We start from the raw sequence: 20,904 nt of genomic DNA on the forward strand, positions 1-20,904 counted from the left end.
TCATTCTTTATGGACTGCATCCCATAACAGCCTTTCTATAATTTTGCCCAGGATCTCTGTTAGTTTGACTGGCCTATATTTAATTATGTGTCATCCTATTTAAATATTGGCATAATATTAGCTTTTATTCGGGCCTCAAGAACTTCCTTAATGTTCCAAAATTTGTTTAAAATTCAATATTAGTAGTTCTCGGCTGCAAGTTATCTTGATCCTGCATTTAAAAACGTTTAAGATTTTGGGATCAGGACATTAGAAATGTTCAAGTCAACTATGAACCAACAATTATATGAATAAGCACAACATAATTTAAATAATTTAACCCAAACATTTTTTTAAACATGAATATTTACTAACATAAATAAACAGGGTTTTATAACAAAAGGATGGGGAAATATTTACAATTTGCGCATACATAATCAAACAGCAAGTGCACAACTGGTCACTTCAGGATTTTTTCTTTTTTATTTTTTTAAGCCCTCCTCCAAGCCACTAACTTTAATCAGTTCTGCAAAGTCCATGTTTTTTCACAAAAACTACTATAAATGTCAGATAAAAGTTCATTATAATGAATAATTTAGCAGCATGAAGGATTTTCAAATGGAGACAGTGTTACTAACTTCTTCATACTGAACAACAAAATAAGGGTAGCTCTGGTCATCGTTAAAAATGACAAAGATCTGAGGTTCAAAGTAATTGTCCACACAAGAGTCATAAAGGTCACTGGTGATGCTGCCAGGGTTCACAGGTGGAGGTCTTCTCATAGTATGATTGCCCACTGTGTATCTTCCTGTCAGTACTTTAGCCAAAAACATGTAATGAACTCCTTTGGGTGACCTTTTGGAAAAGTTATGAGAGTAGCTCGCCTTCCTGGCAAAGTAACTGCCTTGTCCAAACATGGTGGCATGCTTCCCACAGACTCGTGGATCAAAGTTGTGCTTGCAGATTCCATCCACTACGTCCTGGGAGGTACCATGGAACAGGTGCCTTTCATTCATTATTCTGTCAAACCCTGTCATTTTTTTAGACATATATTCCCTTTTCCTGGAATAGAAAAAGAAAAAAGATGAATTTTCAGTGCAGCTCTATGAATTAAAGGTTCTCCACATATTAGTGTTATCATCTTGAATGTTAGAACTGCAAAAGGGAAAATGAACACTTCTTCAATATGTCAAAATAGAGCACATAACCTTCTTACACACAAGTTTTCAGGAAATATGTACACTGATGTTTATTTTTCAAGCAAAATTATTCCACTTAAAGCTGTTGCTTTTTATCTTTTTTAGACGAGATTTGGTTAAGTTTATATATTCTATTTAACAATCAGATTATATTTCATGTCCAACACCATCATTTCTTTTTTATTTCAGAAGGAAAGTTTTCCAACATGATAAAAAAAGACTATTTATATGGACTCACCTTTTATATTTCTCCCAGAGAAACTGATTTTGCACTCTTTGTATTTTCAAAATTCTGTATTTGGTCTCTGGCACAGTCTTGTGAAACAGATTGTAAATGGTTCTGTAGCTTTTATCTTCCTTAGAAACAGGCACTTGGATGAAGTCCTGAGCTGGATCCATACTAATCCAAGTTTCAGGATAAAGGTTTGGAGAGGTAATAGCAGTCGGAGATAAGACTTGTGAAGAGGCTGGTTCAGCTGATGTAGAAGGTATTGGAGGACTGCCACCCAGAGTCCTAGTTTGAGAAAGAGAAAGATTTTGCATTTAAAAAATCAGAAATAAGACTTTCAAACTATGATTATTTAGTTACCAAGGTTCAGACTAGATTTTCACAATGGCCCTTCTGACCTTAGTCTATGAGAATCTCTTAAATGATTGCTGCTTTACAGCTATACGACAATGCAGAAGTTTATATAGCTCAAATTCTTGTTTAAAAAGAGCATGCCAAACATTGTATCTGTTTAGTCCCTAGTCCTATGTCTAGTCAAACCAATGTCAAAACTCTCATAAGCTTGCCTGAGTACAGAATCAGTTCACTAAGGGGGAAAAATCTCAGTGCAAACACCACTGGTGGAAACCTATTGTCATAGTAATTAGTAAGGCTTCTAATCTGCAGAGAAACTTAGAATGAGTTGCTACATGGGTCAGTGGCAGATAATTGTTTCTAAATCTCTCGTACAGATAGAACGCTACCAAATGGAAGTGGAATTATTTTATAAACTTTCTGTGATTCATTAACCATTTCCGTTAAAAAGAAAAAAAAGAACAAAAAAGAACACTTTGATAACTCCCTTAGAACACCTTTCAAGAAGAAAAGGCATGCATGATTTATGATCCTGGATAAATAATGGGTAAACATAATTAATACCACAAAAGATAGCTGAATTTCAGTGTTGCATATTATTGTCCTGAGGAAAGCTCTCTAGAATTAGTTGCTTTTACTTGCATAGGCCAGAAGCATATCTGCATTTGTTTATTTTCTTGTCTTGGACCAGTCTCTGTTGCGAGGAGTGCTGCCAGGTAAGAAGTGACACGTGGGAGGGAGGAGCAATGCTGCTGTCTGTCAAGGCTGTGGCAGCAAAGGACCATTCATGCCAGAGGGAGGAAAACTGTAAGTGTTTGCTACACATACATTTGGCTGGATTTTTAAAATGCACAAAAATAAATACAGAGGGTGAAATCCTGGCCCTGCTGAAATCAATGGGAATTTTGCCAGGGATTTCAGTGGAGCCAAAATTTCACCCATTGTGAATAATTCCAGTTCTGAAGCATGTTTCAGGCTTGTGGGCTGGTACATTTAAGACTTCCTAAGTTTAGATAACTAGCATAGTATCTGGCTTATAGTCACCTGATTAGGGACCTGAACTTGCAAGCCTTATCCAACTGAATTATGCTTGCTTAGTTGAGTAGTCCCATGGTTGAAGTTGGCTGTGCAGAGTCAGGTTCTATGAGCTTAAAATTTGAGGGCCAGATCTTCAGGCGATGTAAATAGGTGTAGCTCCACTGGAGTCAATGCAGCTATGTCAGTTTGCATCAGCTAAGCACTTGACCTGAACACATTTTATAGTTGCCAGACTCAGGCACTGGGGAAGCAGGCAGGAAGTTGATATGGACACTTTCCTCTGATTCCAGGGCCACGCCACGGCACAGGTGATCAGTAAAGAGTAGTCATGAGTAAGCAATACCACTTGGCCAAGGTCAAATTATGAAATTGCCAATCTCTAATTTAGAGCTTTGAGACACAAGGTACAGCTGTGTATCTAATCCCAAGCAGTGGAGCTCATATTAAGCACACCCTGAAAGTTACTAGGTCACTTTTATTTTACAAAACGTATCACTACTGAACAGGGAAAATCTATGTGCTCTGGCTAGGAGGACAGACAGACCTGAGAACATTCTGTTTATCAATTGGCTACATTAGAGGTGAGTTGAGTTTTGTCTACATCTCAGGCCAAATCCTGCCTGCCTTCCTTATATAAGTAGTTGAATTTAGGTCAGTGAAACTCAGTGGATGGGAAAGGCAAGCAAGATTTAGCTCCCTATGCCATCTTTGTGTTTTTTGTTTTTAAAGTTTACTATGGCACTGTCTATCAAAGAATTTCCTGAAGGCAACACTATTGCAGCCAATTTCCTTTGGTTAAAGTGTAGTTCTAATTGAAAATTGTGTAAAACTGGCAATTTCTTACTCAACCAGTCTGCTCTTTGTGTATTCAGAGACTCTTTACAGACTAAATTATTTTCTCCCTGCCTTTTCCAGCAGAGCCAACAACTATGGGAGCTGGATTCTATTCTTGTTTGTGCATTATCAGCAGAATTGTCAACTAGGTTCTGATTGCAGAATCTTTATTGTTGGTGATGTGTAAGCTAGAAAGAACCCAATGTGACTTTCTGATTAAAGGCTGAATTTACAGGGCTAAAAAATAGTTAGAAAAGGCTGTTTTTTAAAAAAAACTTACCAGATTTGATTTGGGTCTCTGAGAAACAACAACAAACAGTGATCTCCATAAGACCATTTTTAACAAGACAGATTTAAGTGTAGTTCTACTCTGAAAAGTATCTCCTTACATAGCTCTCAGCTGTTGTACAATGCTGAAAAGTAGAACAACTAGCCAAATTCTGGTCTCAGTTACAGCCCTAATAAAAACACAACTACTCCATTGACTTCAGCTCTGGATTTATTTATACCAGTTTAACTGAGCTCAGAATTTGGCCCACTATGTTCATTAATAGTTTAAAGGAAACCCAGAGGATGGATTGTAAATGTCCCTTCCTAATGATTTTGTAGTAATTGTTTGTGATATTACAATGGGGGTTGGGTTGTTGTCCTTTTGCTCATAAGGTGAAAAAGGTCAGTGGGTAACAAAAAGTTACAACAGAACCTCATTAATTCACGCTAGTGATTGGAAGACCCCCTGCAAATTAACAAATGTTACAGATTCGAGAGTAAACAAGCAAACACAATAAAAACATTAAGTGATGCAATATCCTTACTGTACTTTGTTCCTTTATTTTGACAAGTATAAATTAATTGTAGGTATTTATAATACATGAAAAAAGTCAACATTTGTCAACCATTATCAGACATTTATCACCATTCCTATATTAAGTATCCTATCCTAAACTTAGGATCCTATCCTCTCTCTTATTTTAGGTATAGGAAAAAGGGGGCAATCACTGTTTGTAACTGATGGAAAATGTTGACTTTTTAATGGCAGCCACTGTACTTGATAGTGAACTAATGAAGTACTATAGAATACTTTATAAAGTAATAAAGTCTGAATACTAAGACCCCACCAACTCACCCTCCACAGCACACTGCTATCTTTCACTAATAAGTGGTGTGAGATCACTGGTTTATTTGTGAAAATCATCAGGTCTCAGGGGTACTGCCTTAAGAACTAAGGAGGTTTATGACAGGACAGTGGAAATTTCACCATGAGTTCACTAAAGTCACTGGGAGCTGCAGATGCTCAGTATCTTTCAGGATCAGACCCTTAAGCTGTAGTAAAACAGGCACTCAGAGCAAAATATCAGTTGGAGATGAAGGAAAGCACCTCATGTCTTTATTTTCCCCCTAAGATTAGAATCAGAAGTGTTATAACTAGAAGTCCATGTTTTTATGTATTTACTCTTTTTTCCAATTTCGTTTTATAGTTCTTGGTTTTCCCCACACCAGACTATAACTGAAAATATTTCGAACAATTACTTGTTTCAAGGCCCTGAACAAATTAACGTTCACCTCACAATTATGATGCTATAACAATTCAGCGAGCTAATGAGCATTCTAGCCCTAACACAGCAGTTAAATCTTCTTTGATTGGCCCAGCATGACAAGCTGCCAGTCAGACTAATGACTTCCACCCCTTTGCTAAGAGGACAATATGTTCCTAACTACTGGACTCTGACAATAATGTTTCCAGCTGTGCTGGTGAGATCACAAAAATGGCATTTTTATGAGTTCTAATCAAAAAGGACTACAATGCAGCACTTTTCTCATTTGGCCTTTGGGCGAACAAGTTCACCCACAATGCAGAGGATGATAAAACAAGGCATGCTTTATCTCTAATTGTTCTTGAAAATGATAGTGTTTTTAAACATTTGTTTTTTATGAAGCCCGGAGCTGATGGCTTGGTGATCACTAAAGAGAGTGAGAAGCAGAAATATGGACAACAGTTTGGCAAGCTTCAAATACATCTGTACCTCTCATGTTCAGAAGCCCAAAAGGTACATCCGTAAATTATGTCCTTTTTTAAAAAAAAGAAAACAACAAAAACAAGCCAGCATCCCCTAGTGGGAAGGATGTTATTCATCCTGCATGGTGTTAAGTACATAGATGCCAGCATTGTGAAAGCCTTGGATGGCAGGATTCTCTACATAAGCTGGGAGCATGGGGACAGGAAGATACTCAGCCACAGGAGGGCCACGACGGATTGGGGTGAACTTGATGAGGCTTTCCCTCATGACAGCAGGCCGGTCCTTCCCACCTTTCATCCACTCTGAGAAACAGGGGCCAAGAGTTCCCTTTCACTCCTTGCCTCAACCCTTCCTGCTTACATTAGAATGCATGGAATAGCTGAGGCAGGGAGACAAAGGAGGAGCAGTCAGCTAAAGGTTGGCTCTCCACAGTACCACCTAGTAGCCGGAAGCGGAGAGCTCCCAGGCCAAGCCAGTAGAAGTAGGGACTTCAGAAATTACATTGTAGTATCCAACATTGCTGATATTATTGTGACATTTTTTGAAAGTACTGACTTGAAGCATTGGACCAAATCCTGCCCTGACTTACATCCCATGCAGCTGGAGTTCTACTGTTTGCAGCATGTACTAGATAGAAGTACAAGAGTGATCCCATTTAAGTAACTAATCAACAACACAAGCTGCTACTAGAAATCAGTGCCTGCTCTCCCGAACAAGACTTTGCCTGAGCAGAAAGGATACCAGGGGTGGGAGGATTGGAAGGCTCCTTATGCCTTCTACCAAATATGTGCACCTGTGTAGAGTTGCACACTATTGAAGATTAGATTTTGAGTACAGGCTAGAAATCATATTCAAGGGGAGAAGATGGCTACTCATGGGTGCAGTAAGTTAAATACAGACCCAGTTTCTTCCTATCATGTCCCCTACATTTTGTGGCCAGCACTTTCCAACTATTTGCTGGTATGCCTTACTTCACTGTAAACGATAGATTTACTAATACAGCATTCAATCATTACTCAGGCAGAACTCCCAGTGATTTCAATGGATTGGGGACTTCAGAGGTTTGTGCTCAGCTACAGTAGGGTTGTGCCCTGTAGGCATTCACTCCTAAAGAGCCAGGCCAGAAAAGGCCATTAAATGTTGGCATGCCATTTCCCTGCTCCACTGGTCGTGGAACACAATCCTCCATGATCAATAAATCAATATATTTCAGAGATAGGCTTGAACTTAAACCTCAGCTTCAAACATTTTGAAACATAATGCACATTGAGCTCTGGAATTCACAGCTCAGGCTGATTCCTGCTGTGGGACAATGGAGGGTCATTTCAGAATTGGCACTTAACTACACTACAGCGCTATAATTGAGATATTTTGCTACTGTTATTATTTGTTACTTTTCAGTGAACATCTCCAGTCCATGCCCAAGGAAATCTACACTGTGCATGAGAAAGTCAGAGAAAAGAACTTTAAGCCTAATACTGGAGTTATTCTTTGCTTCCACTTCTAAACTGCTGAGCAGCATTGCTGTGGGCTGTTAAATAGTTGTAGAGTTTCACCACAGAGATGGCTGCACTAACCGTGTGCGGGGTGAAGTGATTCTGCTACATGTTTATAAATCCATTGGTGACGTTTGCAAAGCTTTGGGATCTTTCTAAGTGAAATCTATGGTCCTGGTTCAGGAAAGCACTTAAGCATAAGCTAAGCATTAAATATGTGCTTAAGCACATTTCCTCCATAAGAATGCTTTACTAAATCATGGCCCGTATTTATACTTAAAAAATAAGTATTACTCATTCATAAATCCTACTAGATTGAGTACCAAAGCACTTGATTTTGAGTTCAGTTGCAAGCAGTAAATAATACTGGACATACTGGCTAGGAAAATCTAGAAATAATAGATAAGGAAAAATCCCCTCTGTCACGTGTTAAAGAAGGAAAGTAACCATTGTCGAAGGACCTTTGAAAAGTACCCTTTCACAGTAAAAAGTTTCCACCCCCCATAGGATACCTACTGTAAGAATGGCATCAGCACAACACATGAGCGAAGAAGGGGTCTCCTCTTAATTTCTCTTCGGAAACATGCGTTTTGTTGGAAGCCATCTTTGATGTTCAAGATATACTGATTGTGCCAGGTAACAAACCGGACCTCTTTCAGACCCCGATAGTTGGCTTCTTCTATCAATCGTACAACAGGCTGTTTGAGAAAGAAAAGTTACCATAACTTACTTTTTTTTCCTAATGCAAAAGAACTAACGTTGCTTCTATCTTCAACTGTTTTTGTAAAGTGTTTTTAATATAACAGTTCAACTACTCAGCTAAAATGTTAAATGGGTATTTGTCTAATCACATTATAAACCTCAAATGTCTGCTTCAGAAGCACTAATAAAATGGAGAATTACATTTAATGACTTACATATTCATTTTATTCATTTGCATTTAGATTGTTCTTCAAAGATCTCAGAATGCTTGACAAATATAAAATAAGTCTCACTATACTCTTATGAGAGTGAGAAATACTAGCATCCACATTTTACAGATGGATAAACTGAAGCACAGAAGGGTTAAGTGACTTGCTGAAGCTCCTACAGCAAGTCACTGGTAAAGACAAGATTTGAACACAGGAATCCCAGCATTAAACCATTCATCTGCCTTCCCAAAGTGAGTTTTCAGAACAATGAACAGATCAAAATGGAAAGAGTTTTCCTTTAAGGATAGGTCTCTATATAACATTCTTTCATACCTTAAAATCAGATTTTGAGGTATTAGCCACACTCCCCTGAAACTAGTATGTTTTAATTTGCTCTTAAATTTGATAGTACTGTATAGTTTTTTTGTCTGGTGAAAAAAATTTCCCTGGAACCTAACCTCCCTATTTACATTAATTCTTATGGGGAAACTGGATTCGCTTAACATAATTTCACTTAAAGTAGCATTTTTCAGGAACATAACTACAATGTTAAGCGAGGAGTTACTGTACCTGTTAGTCAGCTTCCACATTTAAAATGTTATCACAGGTCACTTGTGGAACAAAAGTTCAGCAGAGCACAGTTCTCATTTTATTGCTGTCTCTGCTGGCTATATGCAATATTGATTCTATTCATCAGTCCCCCTGATGTTTAAGTAATCTTCTACGTTTCTGTGGCTGTTTCTAAAGGAGGAATTGGAGACTAATGCACAGAAATATTATAAACCCTTGTGTAGAAAAGTGCAGTAGTGTTCTCATGATTCTGGTGACACTGAACTAACTAGTTTCATTCTCCGATACCAGAGGATTTTGGAAACATTGCTCTCGGAGCCCATAGAGACTCAAAAAGAGGAAAGCATTACAGAGGTTTAGTGGCTCTTTAGATTTGGTTCTCTACTTCTGTGTTTTTACAGGAACAAGTCTAAGCTAGGTACAAGCTGAAAATAAATCTAATCCTACAGGACCAACCTATACCCAGCAGCTCTGCAGCTATACAAGGCGAAAAGGGCACACAGGAGGGAGTGGTCTGTGTTGTCTGAATGGGTGCTCTGCTTCTGCATGCTGGGGAACTCAGAAGGATTCTGCCTCTTTGAGGCGCAGTCCCTCTTGGCACTCCAACCTGGGGCAATGTGGCTCCACGCTGTCTCAATGCAGGTGCCCCAATGGCAAGATTAAGCTCAGCAGATGAAATTCAATATCCTGCCCCAGTTCACTAAAACCAAGTAAATGAGTTTGAGCAGGGGAACTATGTGGAGACTGGGGCTGGGCAAAACTAAAATACACTGCTAACCTATAGGTAGGGGTTAAGTAGTCACACAGCTGCTACTCCAACCTCTGCACTAGCGTAGGTGATTAAACCAATGGGAAGCACCTTCACAACACTTTGGTCAATGAATCTGGCCAATGACAGAATCACTGGCCTAGTCCCTGTTCCTTCCCTGCCTCAGCTCACAGCCCCTGCACTTTGAAGAAGGACTGCGGTGTTCTGCAGTCCTGGAAGCTTTCTATGGCCATAAGATGCAGAGTGAATTTTGACCACAGAGAAACAAAATCTTTGCTCTGCTATACATCAATAGACTTGCAGTGGAGATGAAAACTATCCAGCCCCCTGCAAATGAAGAGTATTGGCCCCCTGAGAAAGGGCATCAAATATTATACAGATACTACACTTGAATGATACCTACTCCACCTGAGCAGGTGTTTCCAATATAATTTTGGATTTTGGTCCAAAACAGGTTTATGGAAAGTTTCAGATACCTCTGAGTACTCTCTCCAGCCAAAGTGGTCCCTGCAGAAGTATTTCCAGACTGTGTAGTAGTTGGAATTGGAACTGGTGCAGGATGGTGTGGACAGCCTCCGCATTTGGTCAAACTCAATGGTTTCATACAAGTTCATAATATTCAGATCTACCAAAAACTCATGTCCCCTGGAAAGAATAAGAAAAAAAAGAATTTTCAATTTTTAATCCATCCAAGAACACCTTGAGGGGGAGAGGGCTGGAAACAATGCTATTACAACATGTCTCAATTCCACCAGGCTTATCCACTACTGGCAAGCTAAACTAAGGTGGAACTCTGAGCACTCAGGGTCAAATTCTGTACTCATACCTCAAGCAACCACATGGACTTCAGCAGGGCTGCATGGGATGTAAGTGGGCACAATTTGGGTCTCCCTATTTCTAGCCAGATGATGACAAAACATGGCTGTGTACAGCATGAGCTAAAACATCTTGGGTCTGTGCATCGGGGTCAGGAAGTTCCAGAACTCCAGGTTGTGTATCTGCTACTCCATACCTTAGGATGCTGCAGGATGTTTCACTCTCTCTGGATGGCCAATGAGGAGGAAAAGTCATGGAGCCACAACACTGCCTTCTCTCCACCCTCTTTGTAGAAAGTGTTAGGAGGGGGTTGTCACTGCACTCATCCTCTTATTACAGGGACCACCTATTCCTTGCTTAGAGAATAGAAGAGGGGAAGGTTCCTAGCTCTTTCTCCAACACACACAAGGGCTATGTGCAATCTAACCCTTAATATATCAATTAGGACACTGAAGAAATATTGTATAAGCACAGAAAGAAAAGAAACCTTCCTAGTACAGAGATATTTGTTCACTATAGAGAAGTTATGGAAAGATCAATATATGCATCCTTGACATTTGTAGCATACTATCAAGCAAATACATCACACAACCCTGTTTGATGAAGCAGCCAAATACTATTCAAAAGGTTACTCTTGTGAAAGTTAGTGCTTCAGGGAAGAAGCGGAAATGTAAATGTCTCCAGATGAGGAGCATCTGCTGCTAATCCACCGGAGAGTTCAATTATCTTCCATCACATGTGCGGGAGAAAAGAACTGGCATAATATGAAAAGAGAAATTGATTTTACTATTATGAAGCTTACTCAGAGAAATATTTGCTTTTTGTTCTGCGCTGTATTGCTGCTACAAAATCAACACTTCAACATGCAACTTTATATAAAGTAATTTGGTGCTTTCAGAAGTATAATGAGAGAAAATTGATATTACCTATGAGGAGTCGGAGCCTATATTCTTTACCTCAAAGAATTGGTTGTTATGCTGATGTAGGAGTCATGTTTAAATGTGGCGTCAGTATGGTTCAGCAAAAATGGCTTCTAACACCACTTGGCCAGCCATTAGTAAGGGAGATAACCAATGTTTTAAAGAATGTTTTGCTCCAAGCAAACAATTCCCACTGGCCAGCCAAACTATTGAAACCAGTTTCAGAGGAACAGCAAAGATAGTCTTGACCCTCAAAGTTTTGAATTGATCCAATCTAAACATCTCTCTCAAATTTGAGGGTGTTTGGATTTGTGTTCAAAAAGGCTATTCACATGAAGTCTTTAAGTCCCATCTCCAGTTGAAGCTCCATGTACACAGATCCCAAGTAGAGTTTCTAAGCCAGTAGAGACAGGGCATATGGGAATTTTCTTGCAAGACTATAGAATGGGGCCTAAGCAGTGGTTTATGAAATTATGAACTTCACCTCTAGCTGATAATAGCCTTCAAAGATCTTAAAATATTCCATTGTCCTTAATGAATGTGTAATGGTTTATTTACATGACTCAGATGTGAATAACTTTATTTATAGTGGTGGGATAGAATGTTAGATGTTTAGCTCATGTTGAGAAGCAACTTACTTCTTGCATGAGTAGCTCCTAGTTGTAAGCTTTTATGGGCAGGGGATATGTCTCATCTACATTCTATAAAGTGCAGTATAAATTTTTACTGAGATACACGGGTGTTTAGTAATACAATAAATAATATTTCTTCTTTGAAAAGAGATGTTTTTGGGAGCCCCAGCAGCAAATCACAACATTTGTGCATATACTGGACTTTCTGCCTAGTGTTTTGAAAACAGGATTCCATTTTCTATAAACTGCCATAAAATTATTTTACAGCAAGTTTCTGTGTTGTCAGCGAATAAATAAATAATAAAGCCAGGTAACTTAAAAACTACTGCTTAGTAGCCAACCGAGAAATACATCAAAGATCAGAGGTTTATTAGCAAATGGGAGCTTAAACCTGGACATTCAAAGGAACGAACGATTCCACAGGAACACTGATCACAGTGCAAAGAGACAGCTTTGTGGGGGTCAAAGCATACCTATATCTGTCTTTATAAAATAAATGATCGATTCTTGACAGGCTGCACAAAGCTGCTTACACAGTATCACTCCACCCTTACAAGAAGAATCAGATTTCTTTAGTAAATGACTAGGATTAGCATACTGCCTAGCTAATGCTGTTGGTTTTCACTTATGAACTATTTACATGCTTTCACATTTTGATAGTTTTTCACTAAGAACTAATAACTCAGATGAATGAATCTTTTGAGTATTATCAACATAGCATTTAACCCAATGTAAAGTATTTCTTTTTTGCACTGACTATAGCCAGCAAAAACATGGATAATATTTGAAACGTATATAGTTTGTTTAAAAACTCTTGCATGTTCAACTTGTAAAAAAAACCAAACAACCTGCCATATTTGACACTTGTTATAGCAAAAGTAATGGGTACTTAAACATGAGTTAGTGGCACTTTATTGATTTGCTTGAGAAAGGCAGGAGAGACGGCAGCTTATCTCACGTCATTGCTATGCACCTTTCAGTCTGTGTTTTCCTATCAAAGAATCACAAGGAATGGGTCTAAATCCTGAGAGGTGCTGAACACAAGCAACTCTCTTTGAACTCCCAATGGGAGCTGTAAGCACGCAGCACATTTCAGGATTTAGTATTACTGTTTCTGTGTTTTGTTTGCAGTTAGGATCCTGAAGTGCTAGAACAGGGATCGACAACCTTTGGCACGTGGCCCATCAGGCTAAGCCACTGGCGGGCCGGGATGGTTTGTTTTCACAGGTTCGGCCGATTGCAGTTCTCACTGGCCACGCTTCGCTGTTCCACGCCATTGGGGGTTGCGGGAAGCAGCAGCCAGCACATCTCTCAGCCCACGCCGCGTCCCGCAGCCCCCATTGGCCTGCAGCGGACAGTGGGAGCTGCGATTGGCCAAACCTGTGGACGCTGCAGGTAAACAAACCGTCCCGGCCCGCCAGCGGATTTCCCTGATGGGCTGCTTGCCAAAGGTTGCCGATCCCTGTGCTAGATGCTTCCCAGACATACAAGAAGGGACAATGGCGCTTGCTTCCACGAGCTCCCAGTCTAAGGAATTGGCCCAGTATTATTTGAATGAATGCTTCATGGTATTGTTTTTAGCTTAGCTCTCTTTGTTCTTCAGTATGCTTTTATATAATCTTTAAGGACAGGTATGAGAAAAATACAAAATGATTTTTTTTTTTTTATTAACAGAATAGTTCCACCAGTTGCACTCTCCTTATCACCCTGGGCCAAATTCACCCCTTTTCTAACTCCACTGAAGTCAACATGGAGTTACACCAGAGATGAATTTGGCCCATTTCATTTCAGAGACGTGTGATTCACTGCTGAGAACTTTCAGTCTCACTGCAGCAGTAGAATTGTGTAATAGAATGTCTCCATCTGGTAAAAGTTCACCTTTTTCATATTTATAAATTACTACATATAAGGCACGTTTTGCAAGTTAATCAATACTGTTATCTAAATGATATCATGTCATAGCCGTGATCCTAAAAGGATTTCTGTTGAGAAGATAGTATATTGTGCAAAATCTCTAGAATAATCAACCATCTGTTCATTACATGTATTGCCAACATATGAAATCATTCCAACCTGAATCTGGGTATGAAAAATAACTAGATCCTAAAAAGGAGGGCTATTTTAGTACTTTCTGTGTCTTCTTATCAGTACCTCCTCCTACCCTATGAAATCTTGATACACTAATTAAATCTGACGATCCACAGCATATTTTATCAATGCATAATGCACAAACACCCACACTGATTCAGAAATGCGTCCCCTTATCCAGCATTATTTTAAGAGTAATATCCTATACTTTAGAAAAGAACAGTATGTACGAACCAAACATTGCATATAAATGATAAAAAATAGGGCTGTCAGTTAATCACAGTTAACTTATGATTAACTAAAAAAAATTACTCGCCATTAATCGCACTTATAACAATAGGTTTCAGAGTAGCAGCCGTGTTAGTCTGTATTCGCAAAAAGAAAAGGAGTACTTGTGGCACCTTAGAGACTAACCAATTTATTTGAGCATGAGCTTTCGTGAGCTACAGCTCACTTCATCGGATGCATTCAGTGGCAAATACAGTGAGGAGATTTATATACACACAGAACATGAAAAAAATGGGTGTTATCATACACACTGTAAGGAGAGTGAGTATGATGAAAATGAACATGCGTCAGTCCGCATTGCTTTGGATAGTTATCAAGCAAAACCCATGATCAGCATGGAAGCGTATTCTCTGGACTGGTGATTGAAGCATGAAGGGACATATGAATTTAATGCATCTGGCACGTAAATATCTTGCAACGTCAGCTACAGCAGTGCCATGCAAAGGCCTGTTCTCACTTTCAGGTGACACTGTAAACAAGAAGTAGGCACCATTACAATTTGCAGGAGATAATCAACCTTGTTTGTCTGAGTGATTGGCTGACCAAGAAGTAGGACTGAGTGGACTTGTAGGCTCTAAAGTTTTATATTGTTTTATTTTTTAATGCAGTTTTGTGTACATAATTCTACATTTGTAAATTCAACTTTCATGATAAAGAGATTGCACTACAGTACTTGTCTGAGGTGAATTGAAAAATACAATTGTTTTTTAAAGTACAAATATTTGTAATAAAAATATAAAGTGAGCACTGTACACTTTGTATTCTGTGTTGTAATTGAAATTAATATTTGAAAATGTAGTAAACATCCAAAAATATTTAAAATAAGTGGTATTCTAGTGTTGTTTAACAATGTGATTAATTGCGCTTAATTTTTTTTAATCGCTTGACAGCCCTAATAAAAAATAAACCGAATAAAAAACCAGCACTACTTGTAATAAATTACCAGTGTGAACCTGCTGAAATTGAATGCAAGTCAAGAATACATACACTTTCTAGAGTGAAAAAAGCACCTTCCTGGTATGCAGTCATTTTGTTCGGTAACAATAAGCTGAAAACTACTTTATTTGAAAACAATGTGTGAAATCATGAGGATATCATTTCCGTTGAAAAGCAGAGCTATATTATCTGAAGTATTTGCAAGCAGCATTGTAAATGTGAGTTTTTGTGTGTAAAATTTTTCATGACAATTTTGCAATTCTGTTTCAGAGGATTTGTTTTTTACCTTAAAATATACACTTACCTTTGTATATTTTGACACAAAAATTCATCTTTGAATAAAATATCTAATTTTGAAAAGACCAAGCATTTTTTGTTTGTTTCCTTTTCACAATAAGACTGCTTTGGAATAAAACATGGGCTCAGATTCACTCCCAATTTATCTTACTTTGAAGCCAAAGCACCACACATTGCAATTTTTAATCCACAAAATTCAGCCCTATTCACAAAATTGCAGTGAAATGCAAAAAAATAAAAAGCAATTTTAAAAATGTTTGGTGAATTATGTATACAGCTCTATTTAGATGTCAATATTTTCTTTGATAAAGCTCTTTACTTGGCAAATATTGCTGATTTTACTAACGTGAGTATACAGTGGACAAAGATTTACAATAGTCTTATATCAATGCAAATACTGTACAGAGTAAAACATAATCCAAAAACACAAAGAGCCATATTTGCCACCCAAAATGTGTTTAAGACCACAGCCCTGCCTAAAATATCACATAAGTGATTAAGTTCCTTGGAGGACCAAAGTCATAAAATGTTGAATGCTGCTAAACAAATTTCACAGGCATCCAAACCATGGCTGGTTACTGATACATTACTTTGATGTTTCTAATAACATATTTAACGGTGCTAAAATACAGAATCTGACATATACTTTCAACTGCGTTACAAGGTGATGAGAAATAAAGTACTATGCAATATTGATGAGCTGTATGAGAGAAATTTTTTTATTAATTAGAGGGGAATTTACTGAACTCTGTGGTTGTTTTAGTAGTGTCTTGGTTGCAGCAACTTAGACTTAACGGGCCAACTTTCCAAAACTCAGCATAATGGCTGCACATAGAAAACCCTCAATATGAATGCACAAATCATTTAATTGCACCAGCAAATGGCAACTTGGGAGTTTTTCTTATGACTTTTCTTCTGACAGTTCTTCAGCCAGAGCAAAAGGGCAATTTATTCTTTCCCATAGTAACTATGAGGTTTACAGTGTCAGATACTGATCCAATAAACTGACTTGCAATTACTTTCCCCCCCTTACATCTGTAATTATGGAGAGCCTATTCACAGCTGAGTCTGCAACTAGTTCCCATTGTAAGTCCTATGTTTAGTGAACTTATAACTCTGGCTAGCAAAAATAGGTTGGCCTGAAAATTGCTGTTTACTCTGAAGGCTAAGAAGAATTGTTCTGAAAAGCTTTCGTTAAATAAGTCAAGATATTTCTTAGTTTCAGATCATTATTGAAAAATGAGTCTGATTTTTACTGGTGTGCAATGTATTTTGTAAATTTTTAGCTCTATGGTTCCCAGCCTTTTCCATGCCAGATTCCCCTCCCATTTAGCAATAGAAGGGCAGCTCCTTAACACTTGTTTGGCAATTAGGTTGAGATCCCATCCATCCAGCTCAAACACAGTTTATTCGTCCACCTTCAAAAACATTCTTCTTAGTGGATAAAACAGGTTGTAATTAAGAAAATGTAGTAATGATCAGTGTATCTAATTGTAATGGTTACAGTCTGAGAATTTTATCCACTGGTGGCTGGTTGCAGCTTAGATAGAACATAAGAGTCCTTCTATTCTCCACTGTGCCATTCAGGGGCTTTCCCTTAGCACAGGCCTATATTTCTGATGCTAAGAGGCCAAGGTTCTTGAGATGACTCTACATGGTTGTGTGATACATCCAGTCATTGTGGGTGTTTTGGGAGTTGGTTTTCTTTGTAGCGTGAATGGAACCTTATTTATTTATTTATTTTTAATTTCCTGAATTGCCATGAAAATGGAATCCACTACCTATTTCAGGATACAGCATAGTAGATTTTTCTTTAAAAGTCTGAAAGTCAAATCTCTTTTAAATAATAGGTGCTTTAAAAATGATACTTTTTCAATCTATATATTAGAAAGGGTGAAGTTTTCAAAACTGAGTTGGACATTGAGATGCCCACTTCCCAATAATTTTGGTGGGAGCTGGGGGCCCAGGTCACCTAGACATCTTTGAATATCCCAAAATGTTTGACTTTTTTGAGGTCCCTCTAAACCTTGCCTGTAAAACTTCATAATTGACATACATTTAAAATCTAGGAATGAAAATGTTTAGAACAGGCAAGATATTATTTAACACAGGTCCTCTTATTTAAGTTCTGTGGATGGCTTTGAATATTTACCTACCTTTCTATAAATGTTTCCATTATTTTAAAATGCTTAAACCTTTTCAATTGTAACATTTGCTGGTACTCATGCATTGCAACCTGAACAAATGTCCACAAAGTTATTTGTCTGTTAACAGTGCTTCATTTAAAACATTTCCTTCTGTGCCTCAAAAAAAGACCTATTTCGAGTATATGTAATGCAAAGCCCAGAAACAAAATTAGTTGTGATTGATACAGCAGGTGATTGCATGATTATATTCCTGGGTTAGCTCTCAGATACTGGTGATGAAACTAAATATGAATGTATCTCTCAACTGTGCAAGGCCTAAATGTGAGACAAAGACTAAAATCAGGGACTTAGGAAAAGTAAGAGCGCCAGAAGTTTAACATTATATGGGATCCATTCCCTAGCCGAAATAATTTCATGTTTAACCTCAGTATTATGATTCAATATTTCTGATGTAAATAAATAATTAACAATGTGAGATTGCAGCAGGTAAGCGTGGGACAGATAAATGTGGATATAAAATGAGGCTGGTCCTACATAATGTATAATGGACTATGTTTGGATTGGGAATTAAAACCCATCCTAGTGGGGAAGGGATAAAGTGTGTGCCCTCTCAACCCCTCCTTGAGTTTTCCTCCAAATGATTAACTCCATGCAATAGAGTCCTCCATGTTCCAGTAACATTTCTGGATATGTTGTATTATGAGGGAGGGTACTGCTGGTGATGAGATCAAAGGATCACCCCCATCAATGTTGGTCAAGTTATATTATTCAGTTTTTATCTGGAAATGGCACTAGCAGGAATAACAGGAAAGGAAATGTGGACACAAGAGTTCGGTACAGATTTGGGAAAGCAGGAAATTCATTCAAACACTCTGCTGGGTCAAGAGCTACTCCCACTGCATATTTAGCTGTACAACATGTAACCAATAATAAAACAATACTTGGTATTTCTGTAGCACCTTCCAACTGAGACGGTTACTGCACTTTACAAACATTAACAAATTGTGCCTCACAGCAACCGTATAAGGTAGGTAGATATTCTCATCCTCATTTTACATCCAGAGAAATTGAAACATGGAGAAGCTGTGACTTGTCCAAACTAGCTCAGCAAATCACTTGTAGAGCTAGGAATTACTCTTGGGGGAATTCTGTGCCAAAAAAATTAAAAATTCTGGACACAATATTTTAAAATTCAGCAAAATTCTGCATATTTTATTTGTCAAAACAGCACTATATAAATCACACCAGTTTCAATTATTTTGGTAAATTTATTTCAAAATATGTATCAGCAACTATGCCTGTAACAATACAGAGAAAAAAAAAATGTTCCAGGAGTAGAGAGTTAAAGAAACCCCTACCACAACTCAGTTCCTGTTTCTCTGCCCCCCTCCCCCCAGAGCACAGCAGGGGGAACAGACACTCTCACCTCCTCCCCCCAAAGCCCAGCTGCAAGGCGCCCTCCACCCCAGACACCCACACTCCTCCCCACCAGAGCCAGCTGCGGGACCCTCCCCAAGCCAGACACTCACATTCACCCCTTCCCCCTAGCCCTCAGAGCGCCCCCTAGCCCAGACACCCACACTCCCTCCCACTGTAAGTCCCCAGTTGTCCTCCCCAGGCAAATGCTCGCAACACTTCCCCCGCCCCCCAGCCGCACAACCCCCCCACACCCCCCCCCGACACCCGCACCCCCTAACCCCCAGAGCCCAGGGATCCAGAGGGAGAAACAACCTGATGCTGGGCCGGGCTTGTGTGGAGATTCCTGCATGTTGCCTCCTTCCTTCAGGGCATGCCGGGATCTGCAGCTGCCAGGAACCCTCAAGCTCCCTCCCCCTCCCTCTAGCAGTGTCTTCTACTTGTGAGCTGAGCTGTGCTCTGCTGGGTCCAGCAGCCTCTAATGGCAGCCAGCAACTCTGCAGCCCATTTCTGGGAAGGGAAAGAAAATTCTGTGCAAAAAACATTAATTTCTGTGCAAATTCCGCATGCGCAGTGGTGCAGAATTCCCTCAGGATGAAAGGAATAGAGACCTCTTAATAACCCGTCCTATACTTTAACCACTAACTAGATCGTGCTTCTTATTTATAAAAAACTGGGCTGTTTAATGGAATTTTATTTACATTATGAGAGTAAATATTCCGTACTCTCTTTAGTGAACATCGCTTAAGTGAGTATATATATTGCATACACACAAGGAGGGCCAAATTCTGTATTCAGTTAGACCATGAGACTCCACTGATTTCAATGAAGTTGCCCCAGTGCAATGCAGAACGGAATTTGGATAACTGTTACCCTGCACCCAATCCATAGAGAATGGCAACGAAGCCATCTGATATCTATTTTGTATCCTTTAAAGCAAGCTTCTTATGCACCTACTAACAGCAAATTAAAATCACATGTTGTTCTGTTCAAGGAATATGGCCCTCTAATTCTCCTGATGAACTTAAGTTTAATGAGTTGAACGATCTACGGACTATCCAGGCGATTCTATCGTATATACTATGTGCCAACAGAAGTTTAAGAGAAAAAGATTTTTTTTTAATCGGAAGTAACGTGAAAAGGTATGTGGGTTTTAAACTCTGCTCCTAAGTTCAGATACATGTCATGAAACTTACCACATACATTAGACAACAGAAAAAAAAGGTGCACTGATCAACAAAGGTCTGCACAGGAAATGAAACTCAGTTCCCATCAGACCAGCTGTGATATGAAGCAAGATTAAGAGCTAAACACTATCTAAAAGTATGTAACTGTTGATTTCCTCTCTGACTAAACCCTGCTCCTCCCTGAAATAGCAAAAGTCTAAAAGCTATTCAAGAGAACAACAGATCAACTGGGTCTCCAAATAGATATGAAGTCCTTTCGTGCTAAAATTTACAAGCTTGGTTAAATCAAATTCAGTCAAATACAAGTCACAAGAATACTTGTTAGGTATTCACACCTCCTGGGTAGCCCTGCCAATTTTTAAAGTAAGTGCTATCTTCTCTTATTCAAAGTAAATAGTTGTGCAAAGTTATAAGGCGAAATCCAGCCCTGTGGAGATGGCAAGCACAAAGCTTATGAACTACTTAAGCTGCGCTGTATAATGCTGAATTTCACCCAAAGGAAATTATTTTAGTATGGTTGCTAGTCGTTTTAAACATCACAGCCTCAGATCCTGGAAGACATGGATCCAACTCTGCTCCTATTGAAATGGATATGGGCCCAGATACCACAGTGAGTCATGCTCTATAAGTACCTGATCCAAAACCCACTGAGGTCAATGGGAGTCTTTCCAATGACTTCTGTAGACTTTGAACCAGGCCTTAAATATGTAGATTAGATGAGAAGCAGAGTGAGTTTTCCTATTAACATTAATGAGAGCAGGACAGAACCTCATGAATTGT

At 38.8% G+C, this 20,904-nt stretch overlaps 1 protein-coding gene across 3 annotated transcripts in view; it reads right to left on the reverse strand.

Moving 5' to 3' along the window:
• Positions 1-327: 327 nt before the first annotated feature.
• Positions 328-20,904, reverse strand: part of TIPARP (TCDD inducible poly(ADP-ribose) polymerase) — a 61,130-nt gene continuing 40,553 nt past the window's right edge. For all 3 annotated transcript variants that reach the window (XM_048862844.2, XM_048862845.2, XM_048862846.2), the window contains exons 3-6: positions 9,874-10,042; positions 7,664-7,845; positions 1,417-1,692; positions 328-1,041 (exon numbers count right to left, since the gene is read on the reverse strand). In XM_048862844.2, coding sequence (XP_048718801.2) covers positions 594-1,041; positions 1,417-1,692; positions 7,664-7,845; positions 9,874-10,042 — 1,075 coding nt within the window. In that variant the 3' untranslated portion in view covers positions 328-593. The remainder of the gene's footprint in view (positions 1,042-1,416; positions 1,693-7,663; positions 7,846-9,873; positions 10,043-20,904) is intronic.

This window comes from Caretta caretta, chromosome 9 (genome assembly GCF_965140235.1).
Source record: "Caretta caretta isolate rCarCar2 chromosome 9, rCarCar1.hap1, whole genome shotgun sequence".
Classification (NCBI taxonomy): Eukaryota; Metazoa; Chordata; order Testudines; family Cheloniidae; genus Caretta; species Caretta caretta.